Raw genomic sequence first — 27,305 nt, forward strand, 5'->3', positions numbered from 1 at the left:
AAATCCTCTGTTAAAATTTAAATTCTGACTTAGTTAACTTTCAATTATTTGAAGAGAAAAGTCACTTTTGACAATAAGTTAAATTTTAAAATGTGTTAGAATATCAATTAATTGAGTGTTTCAGTATTTTTGAATTTCCATTTCCTGAGTGCATTTTATTATTATTTTTTTAAGAGCTCATTTATTTATTCATGAGAGACAGACAGAGGCAGAGACACACAGGCGAGGGAGAAGGCTACACCGGCTACACCGCTGAGCCACCCAGGTGTCCCACCTGAGTGCATTTTATTTTGAGTTTTGTTAGACTTTTTTCTTATAGTTTTGGGGATTTCTCCCACATAATTTTGATAAAGCTGATTAAATTCTTCTGTTACATTTTAGAAAAGAAAGATGATTTTGACTGGGGAAAATACTTGATGGAAGGTGAAGAAATTGACCTTGGTCCAAATGTAGACACACCAGTAAGTGGCAATAGTTTTACTATTGAAAATATGAATATATGTCAAGTGATAACATTTTTTATGATTCCTTTCACCTTAGAGCAACTTAACTAAAACAAGAACGCTGTTCACTAAATGAGAGTAGTTTATATTCAAAGATTTATTGAGATTTTGCAGTGAGTCAATAGTACTAGGAAGTTGAATAGAATAAATGTTAAGTATCCTTTATAGAGCTGTGAATCTTGGGGGTTTTGCCATCAAAAATAATTTCATGTTATAATAGTAACTTTGAAGACATTTAGAAAAAAGTGTCATTAGATATACGTTTTGCTCTTCTTTGGAAGTTTTCTTAATCTTTTTTTTTTTTTTTAAAGATTTTTTTTATTCATGAGAGACACAGAGGCAGAGACACAGACAGAGAGAGGAGCAGGCTCCATGCAGGGAGCCTGATGTGGGACTCGATCCCAGGACCCCAGGATCACGCCCTGAGCCGAAGGCAGATGCTCAACCAGTGAGCCACTCAGGCATCCTTTTTTTTTAAGATTTTATTTATTCATGAGAGATACAGAGACAGATAATCTTTTCATCTAACTAGTTCTAGTCACCGTACACTCTTAAGGGTAAAATATATTTCCATTTTGTATCAGAATTGGTCTGAAGAAAGTGAAGACGAAGATGATCAACAGCCATTAAGTAGAGAAGACTCTGGGATTCAGGTGGACAGGACACCGTTAGAAGAACAAGATCAAAACAGAAACCTGGGGCCTCATATCAGCTGGAAAGGTACTGTGTATTCTCAGATGTTGGCATCATTTTCTTGTAGTAGGACAGGCTCATTTTGGGAATCAGTTCTATGTAATTTAAGATATTGGTAAGTTCTGCCATCCTCATAATCTTTAAACCATTAGTAGATCTATAGTGTCTAAGAAGTGATACTATGATACTACAGAATTAATATGAAAAGAGATTTAGAGTAAAATCTGTTCTCTTTTTTATAGTTCTAAGAATTTTAGTAGCCCTAAATGTTTCAGTTTGTTTTTTATTGGAAAAGGGTTGACTTTGCTAAAGTTAGCTAAATAAAAGGAAAAAAGATCTATATGATTGAATTTTAAATTGAAATGCTTAAGTTTTAGTGAAGACTATGAATGAGTAGACTCTAGAAAGGACTGGAAGCAGTTTAGAGGCAAGATGGTGGAAGAGTAGCAGTCCTCACCACACCTGGCCCCACCAACTTACCTGGATAACTTTCAAACCATCCTGAACACCTACGAATGCGACCTCAGATTTAAAGAGAGAATGGCTGGAACCCTACAGAGAAAAGGGTTTTCACTTCTAACAAGGTAGGGAGGTGGGGAAAAAAAAAAAAAAAGAATCAAGTTGGGGAGGGGCCCCACCAGGAGCCGGGCTAAGGCTGGGCGGCGATTACAAACTGAGACAGGAAAGTCCGGCCCTGGAGAAGTGAGAATCTTAAAAATCCTCACCAAATTAATTCTTCCCAGACAGAGAAGTCCTCAGCAGGGAAATTGGGCAGAACTGCAGGAGGGGCAGGGATGCCTCCATTCTCCCAGAGTCACTAATAGAGCGCACTGCACACTGAGGCCAATCTCAGTAAAGGGCTGGAGTACGCAGCCGGTGGGGCCTCGGGGAAAAGCTATTGGGTCAGGTGGCAGCTCTGGACGGAGGGGTCTGTGCCCTGCTGCTTTCAAGAGCTGCGGCCCAGGAGTGCAATCCCAACAGAACAGGCCCCAGATCTCAGATTGCCGGGGAGGGCATAGGATAGCAGGAGCCCTCAAGCTGTGTAGGTTAGCGCCCCCCCCCCCCACCCCGCCCCAGGAGCATCTAGGCCAGTGCGGGCTGGGACTGCAGTCATTACTGTGGGGAGCTGACTCCAGAACTGGAGACCTGGCCACCCCCAGTGTTATTGTTCTTCCCGGTATCACCTTGTGCCCGGGAGAGGTGGGGCCACCATGGAACAGAGACCTAAGGAGGTAAACCGCTCCCACTGAGCCCAGCACCCAGCTGGAGGCGGGACATCTGCCCCAGGTGCACACACCTGAGAGTCAGATTATATTATTAATATAATATAATTAATATTATATTAATATTATATATTAAGTATTATACTTAATAGTATCTCTACTAATCCCTAGTATTAAAGTAGAGGGTACCTCCTTTTTTTTTTTCTTACTTTTTCTAGTAGAACTCGTTTTTATATCAGACTAAAATTTTCCAGTATTTTTTCTCTTTTCCTACCTTAACTACAATATTTTACCATCTCTTCATTTCTAAGTTTCTTCCTTTCTGACTTTCATGTTTCTACAATAACATGTCTTAGATGTATTTTTCACTTCCAGATTCCCTTCAACATATTCAAATTTAATTTTGGGAGATATACAAGATACGATTTTGTTTTGTGTTTTTTGTTTTCTTTGCCTCATTTTGTTCTACAATGGTGGAAGTTAATACCTTCTAAACCATGACCAGCATGCACCCAGAACCAAGTGGAATACCTTGCTGGTTCATTCTGTGAGATTATATTCTCTCTTAATTTCTCTTCTGCCCCTCTCACGTATATTGTTTCTGTGTTGGTGGTCAATGTTGGGGCTTTCTACAAGTATTGCTGGTTTATACAAATTTGGGACTGAACATCTTTGGACATACAGAACTTAATACACTCAGAACCAAGAGGATCACCTCAATAGACTACATTCTCCATCCACTACAGCTTAACTACCACAACCTCCCAGTACCCCCCTTCGTTTTTTATTCTCTTTATTTTTCTTTCTCTTTTTTTCCTCTTTAATTTTCTTTTTTTCTCTCTTTTTTTTTTCTGTTCTTTGGGATTTTTGGCATATTGTTTTTTACTACATTGTTTTAAAATTTGTTTTTCACCTTAGTGGTCCTTTTGTTTTATTTTGTTCTGGTCTTTGTTTTCTTTTTCGGGTCTCTGACCACGTTAGAATCATCTAGGGTGAAATTTACTTAGGTCATGGTTGATATTCTTGACTCAGCTCACTCATACAGCCAGTCTGCACTGAGCAAAATGACTAGAAGGAAGAATTCACCACAAAAGAAAGAACTGGAAACAGTACTCTCTGCCATAGAGCTACAGAATATGATTTGATGTCAGAAAGCCAATTCCAAAGCACAATTATAAAACTACTGGTGGCTCTGGAAAAAAGCATAAAGGACTCTAGAGACTTTGTTACTGCAGAAATTAGATCTAATCAGGCCAAAATTAAAAACAGATTAAATGAGATACAATCCAAACTGGATGTCCTAACGAATAGGGTTAATGAGGTGGAAGAAAGAGTGAGCGACATAGAAGACAAGTTGATGGAAAGGATGGAAGCAGAGGAAAAAAGAGAAAAACTACTAAGAGCTCATGAGGAAAGGCTTAGGGAAATAAATGATAGTCTCAGAAGGAAGAATCTACATATAATTGGTGTTCCAGAATCGCCAAGAAGGCCAGAGGGCCAGAAAATATATTTAAACAAGTCATAGCTGAGACTTCCATAGTTTGGGGAGGGAAATAGGCATTCAGATCCAGGAAATAGAATCCCCCCATAAAATCAATAAAAAACACTCAACACCTCGACATTTAGTAGTGAAACTTACAAATTCCAAAAATAAAAAGATGATCCTTAAGGCAGCAAGAGACAAGAAATCTCTAACTCTTATGGGGAGAAATATTAGATTAACAGCAGACCTCTCCACAGAGACCTGGCAGGACAAAAAGGGCAGGCAGGATATATTCAGGGTCCTAAATGAGAAGAACCTGCAGCCAAGAATACTTTATCCAGCAAGGCTCTCATTCAGAATAGAAGAGATAAAGAGCTTCCAAGATAGGCAGAAACTGAAAGAATATGTGACCACCAAGCCAGCTCTGCAAGAAATATTAAGGAAGATTCTGTAACAGAAAGAAGAAGTCCAAGGGAACAAACCACAAAAACAGGGACTGAATAAGTATCATGATGACACTAAGCTCATATCTTTCAGTAGTAACTCTGAACGTGAATGTGCTTAATGACCCCATCAAAAGGCACAGGGTTTCAGACTGGATAAAAAGCAAGACCGATATATTTGCTGTCTACAAGAGACTCATTTTAAACCTAACCCTGAAAATAAAAGGTTGGAGAACCATTTACCATTCAAATGGTCCTCAAAATAAAGCCAGGGTAGCCTTCCTTATATCAGATAAATTAAAGTTTATCCCGAAGACTGTAGTGAGACATGAAGAGGGGCACCATATCATACCTAAAGGATCTATTCAACAATAGGACCTAACAATCATCAATATTTATGCCATGAATGTGGGAGCTGCCAAGTATATCAGTCAATTAATAGTGAAAGTTAAGACATTCTTAGATAATAATACACATGTACTTGGTGACTTGAATGTAGTGCTTTCTACAATCGACAGATCTTCTAAGCAAAACATCTCCAAAGAAATAAGAGCTTTCAGTGATACACTGGACCAGACGGATTTCACAGATATTTACAGAACTTTACATCCAAACGCAACTGAATACACATTCTTCTCACGTACACATGGAACTTTCTCCAGAATAGACCACATACTGGGTCACAAATCAGGTCTTATACCAAAAGATTGGGATCATCCCCTGCATATTCTCAGACCATAAAGCTTTGAAATTAGAACTAAATCACAAGAAGAAGTTTGGAAGGATTTCAAGCACGTGGAGGTTAAGGACCATCCTGCTAAAAGATGACAGAGTCAACCAGGAAATTAGAGAAGAATTAAAAAGATTCATGGAAACTAATGAGAATAAAGATACAACTGTTCAGAATCTTTGGGATGTAGCAAAACTAGTCCTGAGGGTGAAATACATCGCAATACATGCATTCATCGAAAAACTGAAAGAACTCCAGTGCACAAGTTAACCTTGCACCTAAAGGAGCTGAAGAAAAAACAGCAAATAGATCCTACACCCAGCATAAGATGAGAGTTAATAAATATTTGAGCAGAACTCAATGAAATACAGACCAGAAGAACTGTGGAACAGTTCAAAAAAACCAGGAGTTAGTTCTTTGAAAGAATTAGGAAGATAGATAAACCATTAGCCAGCCTTATTAAAAAGAAGAGAGAAAAGACTCAAAGTAATAAAATCATGAATGAGAAAGGACAGATAACCACCAATACCAAGGAAATACAAATGATCTTAAAAACTTATTATGAGCAGCTTTACGCCAATAATTTAGGCAATCTAGAAGAAATGGGCGCATTTCTGGAAAACCACAAACTACCGAAACTGGAACAGGAAGAAATAGAAAACCTGAACAGGCAATAACCAGGGAGGAAATTGCAGCAGTCATCAAAAACCCCCCAAAACAACAGTCCAAGGCCAGATGGCTTCCCAGGGGAATTCTGACGAATGTTTAAAAAAGAAACCATGCATATTCTACTAAGGTGTTCGGCAAGATAGAAAGAGATGGAATACTTCCAAACTTGTTCTGTGAGGCCAGCATCACCTTAATTCCGAAACCAGACAAAGACCCCACCAAAAAGGAGAATTATAGACCAATATCCCTAATGAACATGGATTGAAAAATTCTCAACAAGAAACTAGCCAATAGATTCCAACAGTACATTAAGAAAACTATTCACCATGACCAAGTAGGATTTATTCCTGGGACACAAGGCTGGTTCAACACTCGTAAAACAGTCAGTGTGATTCATCATATCAGCAAGAGAAAAACAAAGAACCATATGATCCTCTCATTAGATGCAGAGAAAGCATTTGACAAAATACAGCATCCATTCCTGATCAAAACTCTTCAGAGTGTAGGGATAGAGGGGACATTCCTCAACATCTTAAAAGCCATCTAAGAAAAGCCCACAGCAAATATCATTCTCATGGGGAAGCACTGGGAGCCTTTCCCCTAAGATCAGGAACAAGACAGGGATGTCCACTCTCACCACTGCTATTCAACATAGTACTGGAAGTCCTCACCTCAGCAATCAGACAACAAAAAGACATTAAAAGCATTCAAATTGGCAAAGAAGTCAAACTCTCCCTCTTCACCGATGACATGATACTCTACATAGAAAACCCAAAAGACTCCACCCCAAGATTGCTAGAATTCATATAGCAATACAGCAGTGTGGCAGGATACAAAATCAATGCCCATAAGTCAGTGGCAATTCTGTACCCTAACAATGAGACTGAGAAAAGAGAAATTAAGGAGTCAGTCCCATTTACAATTGCACCCAAATGCATAAGATACCTAGAAATAAACCTAATCAAAGAGGTAAAGGATCTATACCCTAAAAATTACAGAACACTTCTGAATGAAATTGTGGAAGACACAAAGAGATGGAAAAATATTCCATGCTCATGGATTGGAAGAATGAATATGGTGAAAATGTCAATGCTACCCAGGACAATTTACACATTTCATGCAATCCCTATCAAAATACCATGGACCCTCTTCAGATATTTGGAACAAATTATCTTAAGATTGGTTTGGAATCACACCATCTCCAGATTTAACGCCAAGAACACACTGTATCTGCAGATGAACAGCCTGAGAGCCGAGGACACGGCTGTGTATTACTGTGCAAGTGACACAGTGAGGCGACCTCAGTGTGAGCCCAGAATAAACCTCCCTGTAGAAGGGGATTGGGACCACCAAGGCATGCACACTCATCACTTCTGTCTTGAAGGCCCAGGAGCAAGTGCAGATGGAGGTTCTGGGCAGGTTTCCTGTCAGGGCCTGGGTTTCCTCTACATGGAGCAGTTTCCCCCAGGGAGCCTCTATTTTTTGAATTACTTTTTATTGCAGTTCAGTTTGCCAACATATATCACTCAGTGCTCAAGGGGCCTCTGTTGACACCAGATGCTGTGTGTACCAATGCAGTGTCTCACGTGATAATTTGCTTCATGGAAAAAAAACAAATATTCTTATATGCACACACACACAAAAAGATTGATGTGGAATCATAAAAGATCCCGAATAGTCAGGGGGAATATTAAAAAAGAAAACCATAGCTGGGGGTATCACAATGCCAGATTTCAAGTTGTACTACAAAGCTGTGGTCATGTGTGGTACTGGCACAAAAACAGACACATAGACCAATGAAACAGAATAGAGAATCCAGAAGTGGACCCTCAACTTTATGGTCAACTAATGTTCGACAAATCAGGAAAGACTATCCACGGGAAAAAAGACAGTCTCTTCAATAAATGGTTCTGGGAAAATTGGACATCCACATGCAGAAGAATGAAACTGGACCATTCTGTTACACCATACAAAAAGATAAACTCAAAATGGATGAAAGATCTAAATATGAGACAAGATTCCATCAAAATCCTAGAGGAGAACATAGGTAACACCCTTTTTGAACTTGGCCACAGTAACTTCTTGCAAGATACATCCATGAAGGCAAGAGAAACAAAAGCAAAAATGAACTATTGGGACTTCATCAAGATCAGAAGCTTTTGCACAGCAAACGATACAGTCAACAAAACTAAAAGACAACCTACAGAATGGGAGAAGATATTTGCAAATGACGTATCAGATAAAGGGCTACTTTCCAAGATCTATAAGAACGTGCTAAACTGAACAGCAAAGAAACAAACAGTCCAATCCTGAAGTGGGCAAAAGACATGAACAGAAATCTCACACAGGAAGAGTTAGACATGGCCAACAAGCAGAGAAGAAAATGCTCCACATCACTGGCCATCAGGGAAATACAACCAAAACCGCAATGAGATACCACCTCACACCAGTGAGAATGGGGCAAAGTAACAAGGCAGGAAACCACAAATGTTGGAGAGGATGTGGAGAAAGGGGAACCCTCTTACACTGTTGGTGGGAATGTGAGCTGGTGTAGCCACTCTGGAAAACTGTGTGGAGGTTCCTCAAAGAGTTAGAAATAGACCTGCCTTACGACCCAGCCATTGCACTGCTGGGGATTTACCCCAAAGATACAGATGCAGTGAAACGCGGGGACCCCTGCACCCCGATGTTTCTAGCAGCACTGTCCACAATAGCCAAACTGTGGAAGGAGCCTCGGTGTCCATCGAAAGATGAATGGATAAAGAAGATGTGGTTTATGTATACAATGGAATATTACTCAGCCATTAGAAATGACAAATACCCACCATTTGCTTCAACGTGGATGGAACTGGAGGGTATTATGCTCAGTGAAGTAAGTCAATCGGAGAAGGACAAACATATGTTTTCATTCATTTGGGGAATATAAAAAATAGCGAAAGGGAATACAGGGCGAAGGAGAAAAAAATGAGTGGGAAATATCAGAAGGGGAGACAGAACATGAGAGACTCCTAACTCTGGGAAACGAACTAGGGGTGGTAGAAAGGGAGGTGGGTGGGGGTTGGGGGTGACTGGGTGACGGGCACTGAGGGGGGCACTTGATGGGATGAGCACTGGGGGTTATTCTATATGTAGGCAAATTGAACACCAATAAAATATCAATTTATAAGAAAAAAGAAAATATAAATACTCTTCTTTTGCTTCAATGTGGATGGAACTGGAGGGTATTATGCTGAGTGGAATAAGTCAGTCGGAAAAGGAAAACATGGTCTTATTCATTTGGAGAATATAAAAAAATAGTGAAAGGGAATAAAGGGGAAGGAGAGAAAATGAGTGAAAACATCAGTGAGGGTGACAACATGAGAGACACCTAACTCTGGGAAACGAACAGGGGGTTGTAGAAAAGGAGGTGGGTGGTGGGTTGTGGTGACTGGGTGACGGGCACTGAGGGGGCCACTTGACGAGCTAAGCACTGGGTGTTATGCAGTATGTTGGCAAATTGAACTCCAATTAAAAAAGTAAAAAAAAAAAAACAAAAACAAAAAACAAAAAAAACAATGGTATTCAGCAACACCTCTGACCTGGAGGGAGTTTTAGGTATTCCTCTGCCATTTGGTGGACCTTCTAGGGTAGTGAATGGGTTTCCATCAATTTTAGTCTAGTTGTCCTTTTTTTTTTTTTTTTTTTTTTTTACTTTATTATTATTATTATTATTTTTTTAAGTTAATTATTTATTTATTTATGATAGTCAGAGAGAGAGAGAGGCAGAGACACAGGCAGAGGGAGAAGCAGGCTCCATGCACCGGGAGCCTGACGTGGGATTCGATCCCAGGTCTCCAGGATCGCGCCCTGGGCCAAAGGCAGGCGCCAAACCGCTGCGCCACCCAGGGATCCCTAGTTGTCCTTTTATATGCAGCTTTTTTTGTGTGTCCTACAGCTGACAAATCTTGAGGGACCAAATTGGTCCCTCAGTACTCTGTCTCCCCACTGCACAGCATTTGGAGTCAGGTTCCTGTCATGACCATGTTTCTGTCTCTCCTACCCCTCTCTGTGTGGTTCCTCTGTTGTTTGTTGTTCAGTCAGCCCTCAGTTTTTTGTCAGGAGGAAGTGCTCCATATGTAGTTGTACTTTTGGTGTGTTTGTGGGAGGAGGGAAGTTCAGAGTCATCCTATACTACCATCTTGGATGCCTCTCCCCGTTAGTTTTTTTTTTTTTTTAAATAATAAATTTATTTTTTATTGGTGTTCAATTTGCCAACATACAGAATAATACCCAGTGCTTATCCCGTCAAGTGCCCCCCTAAGTGCCCACCACCCAGTCACCCCCACCCCCCGCCCTCCTCCCCTTCCACCACCCCTAGTTCGTTTCCCAGAGTTAGGAGTCTTCATGTTCTGTCTCCCTTTCTGATATTTCCTACCCATTTCTTCTCCCTTCCCTTCTATTCCCTTCCGCTATTATTTATATTCCCCAAATGAATGACAACATATAATGTTTGTCCTTCTCCGATTGACTTTCTTCACTCAGCATAATACCCTCCAGTTCCATCCACGTTGAAGCAAATGGTGGGTATTTGTCATTTCTAATGGCTGAGTAATATTCCATTGTATACATAGACCACAGCTTCTTTATCCATTCATCTTTCGATGGACACCGAGGCTCCTTCCCCATTTCGGCTACTGTGGACATTGCTGCTATAAACATTGGGGTGCAGGTGTCCCGGCGTTTCACTGCATCTGTATCTTTGGGGTAAATCCCCAGCAGTGCAATTGCTGGGTCGTAGGGCAGGTCTATTCTTAACTCTTTGAGGAACCTCCACACAGTTTTCCAGAGTGGCTGCACCAGGTCACATTCCCACCAACAGTGTAAGAGGGTTCCCCTTTCTCCGCATCCTCTCCAACATTTGTGGTTTCCTGCCTTGTTAATTTTCCCCATTCTCACTGGTGTGAGGTGGTATCTCATTGTGGTTTTGATGTGTATTTCCCTGATGGCAAGTGATGCAGAGCATTTTCTCATGTGCGTGTTGGCCATGTCTATGTCTTCCTCTGTGAGATTTCTGTTCATGTCTTTTCCCCATTTCATGATTGGATTGTTTGTTTCTTTGTTGTTGAGTTTAATAAGTTCTTTATAGATCTTGGAAACTAGCCCTTTATCTGATACCTCATTTGCAAATATCTTCTCCCATTCTGTAGGTTGTTTTTTAGTTTTGTTGACTGTATCCTTTGCTGTGCAGTAGCTTCTTATTTATATAGATGATCATTATTTGCAAACAGTTTTATCTCCTGTCAAAAATTTTTTTAAGAGTTATTTATGTATTCATGAGAGACACAGAGAGAGGAGGAGATACAGGCAGAGGAAGAAGCAGGCTCCCTGCAGGGAGCCTATTGTGGGATTCTATCTCAGATCCTGGGATCACATGCTGAGCGGATGGCAGATGCTCAACAGCTGAGCTACCCAGGCATCCCAGTCCTGTCAATTCTTGTATCTTGTATTTTCTTTGCAACACATTAGTGGTGTCTGTTCTGGCCAGGCCTTTAGTCTGAAGAGAAAGCATCAGCAGTGAGAGCAGGTTTCCTGGATTTGTTCTTCTGAGAGGGTTACATCTGAAATTCCTCCATTAAGTGTGATGGGTTTTGTTATAGGTTCTGGGTATGTGGCCTTTATTGAGTTAAGGTAGTTCTATTCCTGTTTTTCCAGGAGTCTTTAGTCATGAATATTGAACTTTATCATACATTCTTCTCTGTGAGATAATCCTATCCTTTTTCTCTTTTGTTCTATTTCTACATTGATAGATTTTGTGATAGTGAATCATCTTTGAATTCCTGAATAATTATTCTCTTATTAATGATTAATGAATTAATGATTCTCTTATTAAAGTAGTAAAAACTACTTTTTTTTTTTAATTATTATTTATTTACGATAGTCACAGAGAGAGAGAGAGAGAGAGGCAGAGACAGGCAGAGGGAGAAGCAGGCTCCATACACCCGGAGCCCGATGTGGGATTTGATCCCGGGTCTCCAGAATCGCGCCCTGAGCCAAAGACAGGCGCCAAACCGCTGAGCCACCCAGGGATCCCCTAAAAACTACTTTAAAAAAAAAATAAGCTCTATGCTTAATGTAGGGCTCCTGCGAACTCAAGACCCTGAGATCGAGAGTCACATGATCAACAAACTGAGCCAGTCAGGTGCCCCTAGGTTAGCTGTTTTTAATTTAGGATTTTTCATTTTTATGTCATTATTATTTCTTCTTATGTAATTATCTCGTTTAGAAGCAAATTTATATTAGCTTTATAATCCATTTAGTTCTTTAAAGCTTAGTCCCAGTCCTAAGGGTTTGGGGGGATTCATGAGAACATCTTTGATTACCATTTCAATTTCTTTCATGATTATTGAACTATTTGAATATACTGTCTGTGTTTTCTTATTCATAGTTCATTTAAAATAGAGTAATTTTTCTTTATAGCCAATGATATTTAAATTTTGAATATACATTTTATATGTATGTGTGTGTGTGTATACTGTTCTTAAGGATTTTTTTTTTTCTGTTCTTAAGGATTCTTTTAATTTAACTTTTGTTAACATACAGTGCAATATTGGTTTTAGGAGTAGAATTCAGTGATTCATCACTTACATACAACACCCAGTGCTCATCACAAGTGCCCTTTTTAATACCCATCACCCTTCTGTAGAGCCCGTCCCCAACTCCTTTCATCAGTCCTCAGTTTATTCTCTATCATTAAGAGTCTCTTATGGCTTGTTTCCCCTCTCTCCTTTTTTTCTTTTCCCCCTTCCCATATGCTCATCTGTTTTGCTTCATATCATAAGAGTGAGATCATATGATATTTGTCTTTCTCTGATTTATTTCACTCTGGCTCCATCTATGTGGCTGCAAATGGCAAGGTTTCATTCTTTTTGATTACTGAGTAATACTCCATTGTGTATGTATACCATATCTTCTTTATCTGTTCATCAGTCGATGGACATTCGGGCCCTCTCCATGGTTTGGCTGTTGTTGATAATGCTGCTGTAAACATTGGGGTATATCTATCCCTTTGAATCTGTATTTTTATATCCTTTGGTTAAATACCTAATAGTGCAATTGCTGGATCAGAGAGTAGTTCTGTTTTTAACTTTTTGAGGAACCTCCATACTGTTCTCCAGAGTGGTTGCACCAGTTTGCATTCCCACCAACAGTGTAGCAGGGTTCCCCTTTCTCTGCATCCTCATCAACATCTGTTGTTTCTTGTGTTGTTAATTTTAGCCATTCTGACAGGTGTGAGGTGGTATTGTGTTGTGGTTTTGATTTGTATTTCTCTGATGGTGAGTGATGTTGAGCATCTTTTCATGAGGCTGTTAGCTGTCTGGATGTGTTTTTTTTGTGGAAATGTATCTATTCATGTCTTCTGCCCATTTCTTAACTGGATTATTTGGTTTTTTGGGTGTTGAGTTTGGTAAGTTAAAGGGCTTTTTTAAATTGCATATTTGAATGGAGTCGTAAATCCAGAATTTTGGGATAGCTGCTCCAGTATTTTTTGTTAACTCTCATAACTTAAACTTATTAAATATTCTTTTAGTAGATGAGATAGATGGCCAGAGTTGGCTGGAACAGCATGTGGTTCATCAATACTGGACAGCCAGATCCTCAAGATTTCCTCATAGTTTACATTTGTACTCCAATTTAGCTGCTGTCTGGTAAGAAGCTAAGTTTTTCACTTAATGTGTTAATTGAAGAAACTTTGATGTTTTAATATTTGCTGTTGATTTGTGGCTTATATCAAATACTTCCCTGAAATTTAAACTTGTTTTTTTTTAACAATTCTAATTGAACATAGTTTTCAGTTATTTATTTTAAAAATGAGGTTATTATTTAATTATAGTCTGTTTTTTTTTTATTTATTTTCAAAGCTAATGGATTGGTATGAATTAGCCCATTTGATTTCTGTTTTAATGCACTTATTGCAAAAGTACGGTTACTATTTTTCTAAAACAGTGCATAGTTTTAAACACTTGGTTAAATCAATAATGAATATAATAATTGGAATTGTTCTGAAAATACTTCTGAAAGAATTATAATTGACATGTAGAAATGAGTATGGAGGGCATTTAAAGCATGTTATTTGTTTATTGATTACTGGTTAAATTACCACCTAATGCATATGTTACTAAACATAATTTTACTTCATGAGAAACCTTTACATTAACATTTGATGTTTGCTATCTAATAGGGACCAACACTTGTATAGCAGTGACCCGTTATATGTTCCAGATGACAGAGTTTTTGTTACTGAGACACAGGTTATTCGGGAAACCTTATGGTAAGACCTATTAAACTAATAGTGTAGAAGATTTTGTTACTGAGAAGCAGAATTTTGGTTTTTTAAGGAAAAGTATTCATGGTTTTTTTCACATTCATACTAGAAACAGGCCATTAGGTTTAACCCGAAACTGTTTCTAGTAGGCACCTAAGTGTAAATGGGGGGACTCAGGAAACCCAAACTTCAAATTTGATTGTGGAGATTGTGGGAATTTGATATGTTTATTTTTTTTTTTTCATCTTAAATCATTTAGTATGCTATTTAATTAGATTAAACCATTATTTTTTTAATTACTGAGTTCAAAGAAAGGCTCCTAGTTTGCTGCTAACTGCTCTTAATAGGCAGAGTATGTCAGTGAGATCCTGTTTCTTTTACCTGGAAACCAGGAACCTAAGAATTTAGATTGTGGAAAAAAAAAAAATTTAGATTGTGTTCCCATAAAAATGAAAATGAGAAATGCAGCATGTAGTGCTGATACTGCTGAGATTTTCAGGTTTTGATCCTCTGCCACAAAGTATAATATTGACATTCTTAAAAATGGGAAGACTTATTTAGGCCATCACACAGATGAGGAAATGCTTTGACAACGCTGTCTTGACTTCTAAGATGATGTTGAAATGTCTTGAGTCTTATGGTAATCAGATAAAAAGATTGATGCCCTCTATTTTCTAATTATCTGCTCTCTTTGCCCCAAACCCCCAATTCTGAATCTTTCATTAAAATTTTTTAAGCAGTGTTTGCAATGACAAGGATGGAGCTAGAGTGTATTATGCTAAGTGAGTAAGTCAGTCAGAGAAAGACAAATACCATATGATGTCATTCATTTGGGGAAATTTAGGAAACAAAACAGGTGAATGTGTGGGAAGTGAGAAAAAAAGAGAAGGAGAAAGGGGGAGGCAAACCAAAAGAATTCTTAACAGTAGAGAACAAACAGGGTTGATGGAGGGATGTGGGTGGGGATGGGCTAATAAGGAAGGCACTTGTTATGATGAGTGCTGGTTATTATATGCAAGTAATGAATCACTAAATTTTACTCCTGAAACCAATATTATACTTTATGTCAGCTAACTAAAATTTAAATAAAAATTTAGAAGAAAATATTTTTAGGCATTACTGTAATGAATATTTTTGTAGGCTTATCTCTTTTATTTCATTTTAGGTTACTTTCAGGGGTGAAAAAGCTCTTTATATTTCAGTTGATAGATGGAAAAGTAACTGTGAGAAACAGTGTTACAGTAACTCATTTGACACATGTAAGTTATTTGTATTTATTGTAATTAAAATTAATAGGATTTAAATCTTTTTTTTAAGATTTTTAAAATTTATTTATTCATGAGAGATAGAGAGAGAGAGAGGCAGAGACACAGGCAGAGGGAGAAGCAGGCTCCATGCAGGGAGCCTGACGTGGGACTTGATCCCCGGTCTCCAGGATTATGCCCTGGGCTGAAGGCGGCACTAAACCACTGAGCCACCCGGGCTGCCCAAATAATAGAGTTTATGTAAACCATAGTTCTGTAACTTTAAACCATTTTGCAGTATCAAAATTAATTATTAAATACACTTGAGATCCAAAAGGCAAAATTAAATTGTGCGTGTTTATAGTGCTAGAGAATTCTTTAATAGTTTGTTATATTCACATTTAGTTTCAATTTATGTTTTCTCCTTTTTATTTCTGTCAATTCTGTATTGGGAAGCTGTGTACTATAAATTTTTTGTTTTTAGTACATTTACTTACCTTATATGTGTTTTTAAAAAGTGTAAGCCACAATTCTGTATTCTGTAGAAATTAATGCTTACATTGTTTCCTTGGAGTATAAAACTATTCATTTTATTTGTCGTCTACTAAGCACACTGTTTAAAACAGTGACCCAAAGAAACCAGTCGTGAAATAAATATTTTAGTGAACGAATATGTATTTGAATGTTTTTTGAGGACTTCAAATGTTTGCGGTTTGCTTCTATTATAGAGTTGTTTACGATCAGTGCTAGAACAAATAGCAGCATATGGCCAGGTTGTATTTCGACTCCAAGAGTTCATCGATGAAGTCATGGGGCATAGCTCCGAAGGCATGTTACCTGGAAATGGTTCTCTTCCCAAGAAGTTGACTGAAGCTCCCTTTAGGACATACCAGGCTTTCATGTGGGCCCTATACAAATACTTCATTAGTTTCAAAAAGGAACTTACAGACATTGAGAAGTACATCATCAATAATGGTATTTAAATATCCTTCCTTTTTACTTCTAAGACACATAAGTAATATTTAGAATGCCATCTAGGTTATTAAATTATACAAAGTTTGTAAATTCTATGACAAATAAGTAATATTCATGATCATTTTAAATTTGTATTAAACCATTCATTCTCTAAAAATCCAAATAGTACAGAAAGTTTACAGTGAAAATTATTCTTCCTGTGCAAGTTCTCTAGCCAAGTACTCAGTTCCCTTCCCCAGAGACAACCAAGTCATAAGTTTCTTTTGCATTCTTCCAGAAATAATATATATTTTTTGAGATTTTATTTATTTATTCATGAGAGACACACAGAGAGAGACAGAGACACAGGGAGAGGGAGAAGCAGGCTCCATGTAGGGAGCCCGATGTGGGACTCCATCCTGGGATTCCAAGATCATGTCCTGGGCTAAAGGCAGGCTCTCAACCACTGAGCCACCCAGGCATCCCCAGAAATAATTTAAACACATGCAAGCAATACATATTCATATATACATACCTGGTAGTCTGTTAACTTCTCTCTTCGAATTATTTTTTTTCTTTTTTCTTTTTTTAGATTTTTTTAAAATTTATTTATTCATGAGAGACACAGAGAGAGAGGCAGAGACCTAGGCAGAGGGAGAAGCAGGCTTGATGCAGGGAGCCCGATGTAGAACTCGATCAGGGACTCCAGGATCATGCCCTGGGCACGAAGGCAGACGCTCAACCACTGAGCCACCCAGGCGTCCCTCTCTTCAAATTGTTTCCTAATTTGGGTTTTGAGGATTAAACCATACAAAAATGTAAAGAGCTTCCTCATCTTTTTTACAAATTGAGTATTTAGTTGTGTGAATGTACATTTAGGTTGTTTCTGATCTGCTATTGTCAATAGTGCTATAGTGATAACTGCTTACTTAATGTGAAGCAAGCTATAGTATAAATTTTTTTTTAAGATTTTATTTATTCATGAGAGACAGAGAGGCAGAGACATAGGCAGAGGGAAAAGCAGGCTTCCCACAGGGACCCTAATGCAGAACTCAATCCTAGTACCACGGGATCATGACCTGAGCCAAAGGCAAATAAATGCTCAACTACTGAGCCACCCAGGCATCCCTGTAGCATAAATTCTTAATGGAATTCCTAGGTTAAAGAGAATGTGATGGCATATGTGATTTTGATACGTATTCCACATGGTTGCCTGCAATGTATATGATTACCCTTGCCAACAGTGTGTTATTAAACCAGCAATATATATGAGTACCTGTGTCCTCACACTCTTGTTAACAGTGTGTTATCAACAGTGTGTTATCAAACAGATTTAAAATGGTAACCAGCATTTTTGGCTTCCCCCTGCCCTCTACTTTCATTTTCAACTACTGCAAAAATATAGTACCCAGACATCCCAGGTTCCCATCACCCAACTTCCTCCAATAATTCCCACCTTACCATTATTATGGTATGTTATCAAAACTAGGAAATTGACATTGGCACATTACATTTATTGTTCTGCAGACCTGACATGAGTTTCAGCAGTTTTGCAGGCACTTGCTATTTTGTGGGGAGGGGAGTGGTATCTTCGTGTATAGTTCTGTGACACTTTATCACGTGACAAATATCACATATATTTGTAAATCCACTTCCATCCTCAGGATACAGAGCTCTTTCATCTCCATGAAAAAACTTATTCTTGCTCCCCTTCGTAGGAACCATCTCCTCATTAATGTAATAGCCCACTGAAGTCTTTTTTATTTGCCCAGTGTAGTTTTAATTTGTATTCTTTTATTATAATTGAGGTTGAATATCTCTATATATTTAAGAATCACTTTTATTTCCTTTCCTTTCCCCTGAACTGTGAGTTCCATTATATATTATTTATCTTCTGAGTTTTCTTTCTTTAGAGAAATTAGCTCCTTATGATGGGAGATTAAAATCCACCACGCCCGGGCAGCCCCAGTGGCTCAGCGGTTTAGTGCCGCCTTCGGCCCAGGGTGTGATCCTGGGGTCCCAGGATTGAGTCCCACGTCGGGCTCCCTGCATGGAGCCTGCTTCTCCCTCTGCCTGTGCCTCTGCCTCTCTCTCTGTGTGTCTCTCATGAACAGATTAAAAAAACAAAATCTTAAAAAAAAATAAAGTGCTTTCTTTAAAAAAAAAAAAAAATCCACCATGCCCTAGTTTGCCATGTCTTTCCATAAGTGACTTAGCATTTATATCCTTTTCTGAATGCAGATATTCTTCCTTGCTAAAGGGTTTGATTTTTTGATATTTTACAGACACCACAATAACTCTTGCAATAGTGGTGGATAAGTTGTCACCTCGACTGGCTCAGCTCAAAGTTCTGCACAAAGTATTTAGTACTGGAGTAGCAGAAGTTCCACCTGACACTCGAAATGTTGTTCGGGCATCTCACCTGCTCAACACACTGTACAAGGCCATTCTTGAATATGACAATGTTGGAGAAGCCTCTGAGCAAACTGTATGTAAGACCTTCATCCTAAGTTGTGTGACTCCCTTCTGTTCAGCCAAAGTAGTGGTAGATAGCCTGTCATAGCTCTTTGTAAAAATACTGCTTAAATCATGGTGTGTCATAACAGTTGTTCAGAGTTTTGTTTTGTTTTGTTTTAAAGATTTTATTTATTCATGAGAGACACAGAGAGAGAGATAGAGAGGCAGAGATACAGGCAGAAGGAGAAGCAGGCTCTATGCAGGGAGCCTGATGTGGAACTCAATCCCGGGACTCTAGGATCACGCCCTGGGCCAAAGGCAGGTGCTAAACCAATGAGCCACCCAGACCCAGATGTCCCTGTTCAGAGTTTTTAAATAAGCTTCTAAAATCAGCACTACAGGAAACTGGCTTCTTGGCTTTAATCACAGAGATTATGGGGAGGATGCGGCAAGGGGAAAGCAAAACGTAAAAAGCAAGATGTGAAAAACATCTAGCTGACTTATATAGATGTTTGCAATTACTCTTCAATAAAAATACAGATTATATAAGGTATCTAGAGTAGTCAAATTCATAGAAACAAAATAGAATGGTGGCTGCCACAAACTGGGAAGGGAGAAGAGGGAAGATGTTTAATGGGTGCAGAGTTTCAGTTCCGCAGCATGCCCAAGAAAAACATTCACAACAATATGAATATATTTAACACTACTGAACTGTACACTTAAAAATGCTTAAGATAGGGGCACCTGAGTAGCTCAGTTGATTATCTGCCTTCAGCTCAGGTCATGAGCCCTGGGTTGGGCTCCCTACTCAGGGGAGTCTGCTTCTCCTTTTCCCTCTGCCTCCCACCTTGTCCTTGCTCTGTCTCTCTAGTGCTCTCTCTCTCTCAAATAAATAAAACCTTTCAAAAATGCCTAAGATAGTATTTTTTGTGTTACATGTTTTAATTTAAAATTTTTTTAATTTAAAATTTTAATACATACCATTTTAAAATTTTTTTAATTTTAAAAAATACAAATCTAACGGAAACTATAGTCTAGAAAGCTGCAGGTTTGTTTGGATACACATTTTAGGTGTTGTTTCCTAGTACCTTGATGTAACTTTGTTTTCTCACCATTTTGGTCCTGCAGTTCACTATAAAACAGTTTTATTTCTTTCAGCTATGCAATTTTTTTCCTACTGGGAAGTATAATAGAATGAAATCATTTCTTCATTTTTTTTTTTTTTTTAAGATTTTTATTTATTTATTCATGAGAGACACAGAGACAGAGGCAGAAACATAGGTAGAGGGAGAAACAGGCTCCCTGCAGGGAGCCTGAAGTGGGACTCGATTCCGGAACTCCAGAATCATGCCCTGAGCCAAATGCGGAGCCACCCAGGCATCCCTCATTTCTTCATTCTTAATGGACGTTTTGCTAATAACATGTTTTAGATAGGGTAGCTGTTCCTCAGTTTGTACTATCCAACTTAAGACTGCTCTTGTAACCCTCTTGTAACTTTAATTCCCAAGAGAGTCCTGGTATGGACTACAGATGATATGGTCATCTTATCTTTAGGTGAGTTTTCATAAGGATTTTATAAAGTATGTTTTGGATTTTTAATTTCTTAATTTCTGTCAAAAAGCAGAAATCCCATCACTTTTTAAAAGGTATTTCAGAGGGATGCCTGGGTGGTTTAGTTGGTTAAGCATGTGACTTGATTTCGGCTCAGATCATGATCTCAGGATCATGAGATCAGGCCCCACTTTGAGCTCTATGCTGGGTGTGGAGGTAGCTAAAGATTCTCTCTCCCCTCTCTCCCTGGACCCACCCTTGTGTGTGCACTCTCTTTCCCTTTCTAGAAAAGAAAAAAAAAAAAGTATCAGAAATATTTAAACTTCATTTTATCCAGGGACAAGGAAGTTCTGAGAATTGACTGTACACTCTGCCCTCAGGTCTCGCTTCTGTTCTCTCTCTGGGTTGAAACAGTACGACCCTACCTGCAGATTGTGGATGAGTGGATCGTGCACGGACATCTATGTGATGGTGCTAGGGAGTTTATCATCCAAAGGTCAGGTCCTCCACACAGCTTGGGAGATGTGGGGAAATGCTTGCACCTCTTTTCTCTCACAGGAAAATCATACACTTTTGTTGGTTCAGGTGATGCTGAGGGAGACTAGTGCAAGTGACAGAGCTGTGTTTTTATCATAAACAAGTTCTTTTGCATTTTTGTAGATGTTAGGTACCCAAAAAAAGTTCCAAGTTTTATGTAAATTTATACCTTTTCTTAGCAAATTCTGTTTTTTAAATGATAGTGCTTATGATTGGCTGATACTGTAAAAGGCACATTGCTTCCCATGAAATGAATTTAGGTAATATTAAATGGCTTCAATTAATTCCCATTATAAATTATCTGTAGGATAAAAGATATGAATATGTTACAGAATATGCCTTTAATATGGTATTTATCCAAATTAGCTAGGGGTTTCTTTGATTACCCTCCTTCATATAATATTTAATAAAGCAAGGAAAATCATTAGTCACTTGTTATGATTTCCCCTTCAGTTAATTGATTTTTCTGAATAGAATCATATACACTGCTATATACAACTCTCTTAACTCAGTTTTAAATTAATGCACTCTGTTTAGATGTATGATTTTTATGGATAGCTATCCATTTAACTCATCAAGAAGGAGAGCATTAAGTTCTTACAGTTCTGAAAAGGTAACCTTGTTTATGCAGTGCTCATGTAAATTAGCAGACCTTCTCTAACTAAGTCACGTCTGTCATTTTGTTTTTTCATTGATCTTGCATGATAATTTTGCGAAAATAGGATTCTGGCTGTTCTTAGAGGGTGATGAGTGACTTGACCATTGTTTCATTCCAATTTAAGAAACTTTCTAGTTAGTTAAATTTTACCTATGCCATTAAGAGTATTTATCTACTTTTCTATGTTAAACTGAAGTCGGATAAACCTCTGCCCCATTTTGTGCTTCATTTTACTAATAATTGATAAAACTGTTTTGGAATGTCTGGACAACATGCCTAAGCTAGAATAGATGTACTCTTGTTTTTAAGGCTGAAAAGTTGAAATTTAAAATTCTTTTGAATCTCTACAGAAACAAAAACGTTCCAGTAAATCACAGAGATTTTTGGTATGCCACTTATACACTATACAGCGTATCAGAAAAGACAGAAAATGAAGAAAAAATGAGTGATAATGCTAGTGCAAGTTCTGGAAGTGACCAGGGGCCCTCCAGCAGGCAGCATACCATGGTGTCCTTCCTCAAACCTGTCCTTAAGCAGATAATTATGGCTGGCAAGTCAATGCAGCTGCTGAAGAACCTGCAGTGTGTGGAGAGCACCACATGCCAGGACACAGCCAGAGGTAGGTAGCAGTTTCCTTCTTCATATATCTTTCAGCATTCAGGCAACTCTTCTCTCTTCACTCTTGTCATCCTGAGATAGATATGTAATTATTTTGTAGTTTGAAAATTATCAAAGCCTTTTACTTTTGTGGAAATTACCACCTTGATCAAATTACTACTCCTGATTAAAGAATATCCTCAATGGAAATTTTCAGCACTGTGTTTCTAATTTTCTTCCATTTCTTAATACAGTGCAGCATTTAGCTGTTGAAGACCATAAATATAAACCCTGGTGGATAGGAATTTGGTGGTTCAGTGGTTCAGACATGATCATAGATCTTGAGAAAATTTTGATATATTTATGGCCTTTTTTTTTTTTTTTTTTTTACAATTTAAGTAATGAAATACTTCAGGTTTTATCAACTGACTTAAAAAGAATTGAAAGTATATATGTGACCTTAATTGTTTGTAAATTATCTTAGTTTTACATTTCTTTGTATTATTGTATTTAAGTAATATTTCACTTTGTGGAACATTTCCTTTTTGACTCAATAATAAAATGTAATGAGCTTCTAGGGTCACTGTAAGAAGTGTTTTCCCCAAAGAAATTATGACTCCAATTAGTATTATCATAGTGCTATCCACTATGGTGGTTAACTTAACTGTTAAGCATCCAGTTTATGGTATTACTCTTTCAGAAAAAATTAGCTTATGCTTTGAATGTTTCTGAGCTTTGCGGTTGTCTAATAGAATATAAAATTATTTAGTTCTACCATACTGTAGAAGTAAAGAAACAGGGATAGACTCTCATAAGCCAAAGGAAAAATACCAAGCTATATTAAGATAAAACTATTTAGGGCCCCTAGGTGGCTCAGTTGGTTAAGAATCTGCCTTTGGGGGATCCCTGGGTGGCGCAGCGGTTTGGCGCCTCCCTTTGGCCCAGGGCGCGATCCTGGAGACCCAGGATCGAATCCCACGTCGGGCTCCCGGTGCATGGAGCCTGCTTCTCCCTCTGCCTATGTCTCTGCCTCTCTCTCTCTCTGTGACTATCATAAATAAATTTAAAAAATAAAAAAAAAAAATAAAAAAGAATCTGCCTTTGGCTCAGGTCATGATCCCAGAGTCCTGGAATCGAGTGCTGCATTGGGTTTCCTGCTCCGTGGGGAGTCTGCCTCCCTCACTCTGTCTCATGAATAAATAAATAAAATGTTTAAAAAAAAAAGATAAAACTATTTAGTATTTCTTAATGTTACTATCATTTACCAGAACATAGTTCACCATACATCTTTCTTCATGTTTCAGATGCAGAAAGAAAAAGCTTGTATACCCTGTTTCTGGAATCTGTACAGTCACGCCTTCGACATGGAGAAGATTCTACTACACAGGTCTTCACTGAGCAGCAGGCAACCAAAGAGAACCTAATTAAGATGCAGTCCATTGCTGAAAGGCATCTGGAACTGGATGATGTTCACGATCCACTGCTGGCAATTAACTTTGCAAGGTGATACATACCTGCAAGATATTGGATGATTTAAATAAAATCTGTGCAATATTTAGTAACCATTTATTTCTGCAAGGTGGGGCTTTCCACCCTTAAAATCCTTTGTAGCTCATCTTTTCTAATGACTGAAATGCAAAAGGACATTGTATTCAGTTTGGCCTCCTTGTTTATGAAAGTCCACAGGCTTTTCGATGTGCCCTATATCCATGGGGAGTTGCCATCACTCATACAGAAGATACTTCTGAACATCTGGGTTATGTGCAGGCATCAGACACAAACACACACACACATACCCTGCTTAAAATGCATCTTGACCCTTATGTATTTTTAGCACCCTGTTGTCTAATGGCCATTTTTCACTGCCTGCGGCCCAGTGATTAAAAAGATCTACTCAGTACTTGACCCTTAAGGAAGAAGGGTTGAAATGGCTGAAAAACTGTTTTTGTGTAAAGAATATTTTGGGGGGAAGTTTCTTTCTGTAATATTTGGTAACTTTAAAGGTAAAAATGGGACTCTGGAGTTTTGATTAAGGGAATTCTGTTGACAACAGCTCATAAAAAGAGACTCACATTTTTATCTTAAAGGTTATATTTAGAACAGAGTGACTTTCATGAGAAGTTTGCTGGTGGAGATATATGTGTGGATAGATCATCAGAATCCGTGACGTGCCAGACTTTTGAGTTAACACTGAGATCTTGCCTCTATCCTCATATTGATAAGCAATATCTAGAGTGCTGTGGAAACCTCATGCGAACTCTAAAAAAGGATTACAGGTATTAAGGGAGTAGTTTTGTGTTGGAAGTAGGTTATTGTACTTTAAAACAGTTGAAATTATTTTGAAATCTGTATTTCAAGTTAATAGAGTAACTAATGGGTACATGATAAACAGTTTTCTTCTGAGAGAATCAACTATCAGTGTTTCATACCATTATATTGCAAAATTTAATCCTTTGTATCTGAGATTCTGTCCTGAAAGAAATACAAAAAAAGCTTGTTGCACAAAAATGCCCATCAGAAAGTTTGCTGTCAGAGGGAAGAACATGAAATTACTTAGTAATGGATGATTAGTTCTTTAAATAATGATACATCCATAAATATGATATAGCCGTATAAACTATGGCATATCCATGTCAAGTATAAACTTTGTTTCATACAAATTATGTTTGTCCAGGGATGCCTGAGTGGCTCAGTGGTTGAGTGTCTGCCTTTGGCTTAGGTCATGATCCTAGAGTCTCAAGATCAAGTCCCGCATTGGGCTCCCCACAGAGAGCCTGCTTCTCCATCTGCCTCTGTCTCTGCCTCTTTTTGTGTGTCTTAAATAAATAAATAAAATCTTTAAAAAGGAATTATGTTTGTCCAGAGTTTGAAATAATATAAAATGTTCTTAAAGCTTAAAATGCAGGATATATAATATGATGGGAAGTATATTTTTTTAATGCATAGAAAAAAGGGCTAGAAAGAAATACCCCAAGAATTAACAGTAGAAATTCACTATGAATAGCAGGATTTGGACTAACTTCAGTTTGTTACAGTTTTTTGACTTTTCCCATCTTTCTACAATGTAATAGGAAAGTAATTTATTTCTTTCTATTAAAAACAAACATATACTATTTTTTTACTTAAAAAGTCTTTAAAAGGTGTTAACATTTCTATTTTTTGTAAATGTAGGTTTTGTAAACCTGTTTTAAAATTAGTAGTGTACAAAGCCTGGTCCTAATCCAGAATTCAGTCTCAAGAGTGCAAGATCTTTGTGTGTTTATTTTCTGTTTAGGTTGGTTGAATACTTACAAGCCATGAGAAATTTTTTCTTAATGGAAGGTGGAGATACCATGTATGACTTCTACACATCAATTTTTGATAAAATAAGAGAAAAGGAGACCTGGCAGAATGTGTCTTTCCTTAATGTGCAGCTTCAAGAAGCAGTAGGACAACGTTATCCTGAAGATAGTTTACGGTAAAACATAAGACCTTTTAGTCTAAATAATATAAAATAATCCATGTGCAACACTTCTGCTGTGAATTCTTAGGTATGTTATTTAATCCTCGCGCTCACGCTATGAATTTTATGAGTATTATTTTTCATATTAGAAAACTGAGGCAGAAGGTAGCTAAATGACTTGCCCACTAAGGAGACGATGAGATGGAACCAGGTAGACTGTCAGTCTGGTGGCCTACCCTCACAGCCCTGAAGTCCTTGTCCTCCAGCCAGCTGTGCTTGGCCTCCTTACACAGGAGTCTTAGGTGATGTTCTGAGACCTGCCGACGCCTGAGCTCCAGGCATCACAGACTTTCACTTCCACCACAGGCTGTTGGTCAAACCTAGTCACGGGTCAGCCTGCGTTCAGGGTTGGGAAATGGTTTCTACCACTTAATAGATAGAGTTGCATGTTTTCAAACTGTTATGTCAACCCTGGTGGTCTAGTGGTTAAGATTCGGCTCTCTCTTACCCTCAACTGTAGAGCTGATCAAGCCTGTCTCAGTGCCTCTTGGTCTGTCTGCTGAACGTTCAGCTCACCCAGGTCTGTGGGTTGGTACCACCAAATCTTTGTGAATCTAATACACTGCTTGGTAGTCTTTTTTCTCTTCCGCATCCCTGCTCGGTTCTCTTACTTAGCTTCTTTTCTTCACATCCTCAGAGGTCCTTCACGAATAGCAGTCATAATAATTAACATTACATGTCATTTCCTCATAGCCATGCTAGATTACCAAGCTACTACTTAGTAGATTATTCTAATTTCTTTTATTTTTGTGTCATTCTTTTTTATTACCTTTAATTCCTCCATAAAAACAGAATTTTCGTGAGTTATGTGCCCAGCAACCCCCATGGAAAACAGGGAAAGTTGTTTTTCACTATTAGCAGAAACTCATAAATTTGTTATATTTAAAGTCACAGTCTATTGCAGCTTTTCTTTTTTTGTTGCTCAGACTCCCATTTTTTACCCAAAGGCACCCCTTCATATGACCCTAGTAATCTGAGAGAGTATCTTTACTTTCAGGGCTAATTGGATGTGCAGGCTGGTCCTGTGCACCTCCTGCCTTAGGCTTGTGCACCTCTCCCAGAAGCACTGGGCCCATCTATTTGGTAGCTTAAAAACACCTTTATCTGGGTGCCAGAGTATTCATCAGTATTGGATTGTTAGTACTTCTGGGGTTTCTCAGTGGACAGAGTGATGAAATATGTAGGAAGAAAAAAATTAATCATAATTTCATATTGGTATTTCCAATTTATATTAAAGATTAGTTTTCAACTCTTTGGTTTTCCTTTGTACTTCGTCTCTTGAGTGCTTACTAACACATTGATGTAACGAATGGTTTTTTAATTCTATAATAAGTAATAGTTCCAAAGTAATAATAGCCCACTGAGAGCTTAAATTAAGGTTTGTGATTCTTTTCTTCCTGTACTGTCAAGTCATCAGAATACTGTATTTCAAGGCCACTTGGAATAATTCTCCATATGATTATGCCACCAGCTTAATATAAGGTCAAGTTCATTTGTTTTCATTTATTTCCTACTTTTAGGAATTGCTTTGTTTTTTTTTTCTTGATTGGCTTTTGTTTCTTAATTATGTAAACAGCTGTATATGTCTTAAGTTAAAATCACTGGTACAGTGGCACTTCTAGGGAGAACTGTCTTCTAGTCCTGTTCCCACCCTTTTTCTCCCTTTCCTTTAAGTAACTGTTTTTATTAGATTTTGTTTTATCCTTCAGGTATTTATTTTTTGGAATCAAAAACATGTGTCTGTATTCCATTTCCTCAT

The 27,305-nt window shown here is 38.1% G+C and overlaps 1 protein-coding gene across 4 annotated transcripts in view; it reads left to right on the top strand.

Moving 5' to 3' along the window:
- Positions 1–27,305, top strand: part of TUBGCP5 (tubulin gamma complex component 5) — a 59,087-nt gene that overhangs the window by 13,804 nt on the left and 17,978 nt on the right. Inside the window, exons 5-16 of one of the 4 annotated variants that reach the window (XM_025982252.2) lie at positions 382–461; positions 1,088–1,223; positions 13,312–13,429; positions 13,963–14,052; positions 15,212–15,305; positions 16,019–16,265; positions 18,530–18,732; positions 20,633–20,748; positions 21,798–22,066; positions 23,349–23,547; positions 24,132–24,320; positions 25,319–25,501. In XM_025982252.2, coding sequence (XP_025838037.2) covers positions 382–461; positions 1,088–1,223; positions 13,312–13,429; positions 13,963–14,052; positions 15,212–15,305; positions 16,019–16,265; positions 18,530–18,732; positions 20,633–20,748; positions 21,798–22,066; positions 23,349–23,547; positions 24,132–24,320; positions 25,319–25,501 — 1,924 coding nt within the window. The remainder of the gene's footprint in view (positions 1–381; positions 462–1,087; positions 1,224–13,311; positions 13,430–13,962; positions 14,053–15,211; positions 15,306–16,018; positions 16,266–18,529; positions 18,733–20,632; positions 20,749–21,797; positions 22,067–23,348; positions 23,548–24,131; positions 24,321–25,318; positions 25,502–27,305) is intronic. The other 3 variants (XM_025982253.2, XM_025982254.2, XM_072737001.1) reach the window with 3 other exon arrangements.

The sequence above is a fragment of the Vulpes vulpes genome, chromosome 14 (genome assembly GCF_048418805.1).
Source record: "Vulpes vulpes isolate BD-2025 chromosome 14, VulVul3, whole genome shotgun sequence".
Taxonomy (NCBI): Eukaryota; Metazoa; Chordata; class Mammalia; order Carnivora; family Canidae; genus Vulpes; species Vulpes vulpes.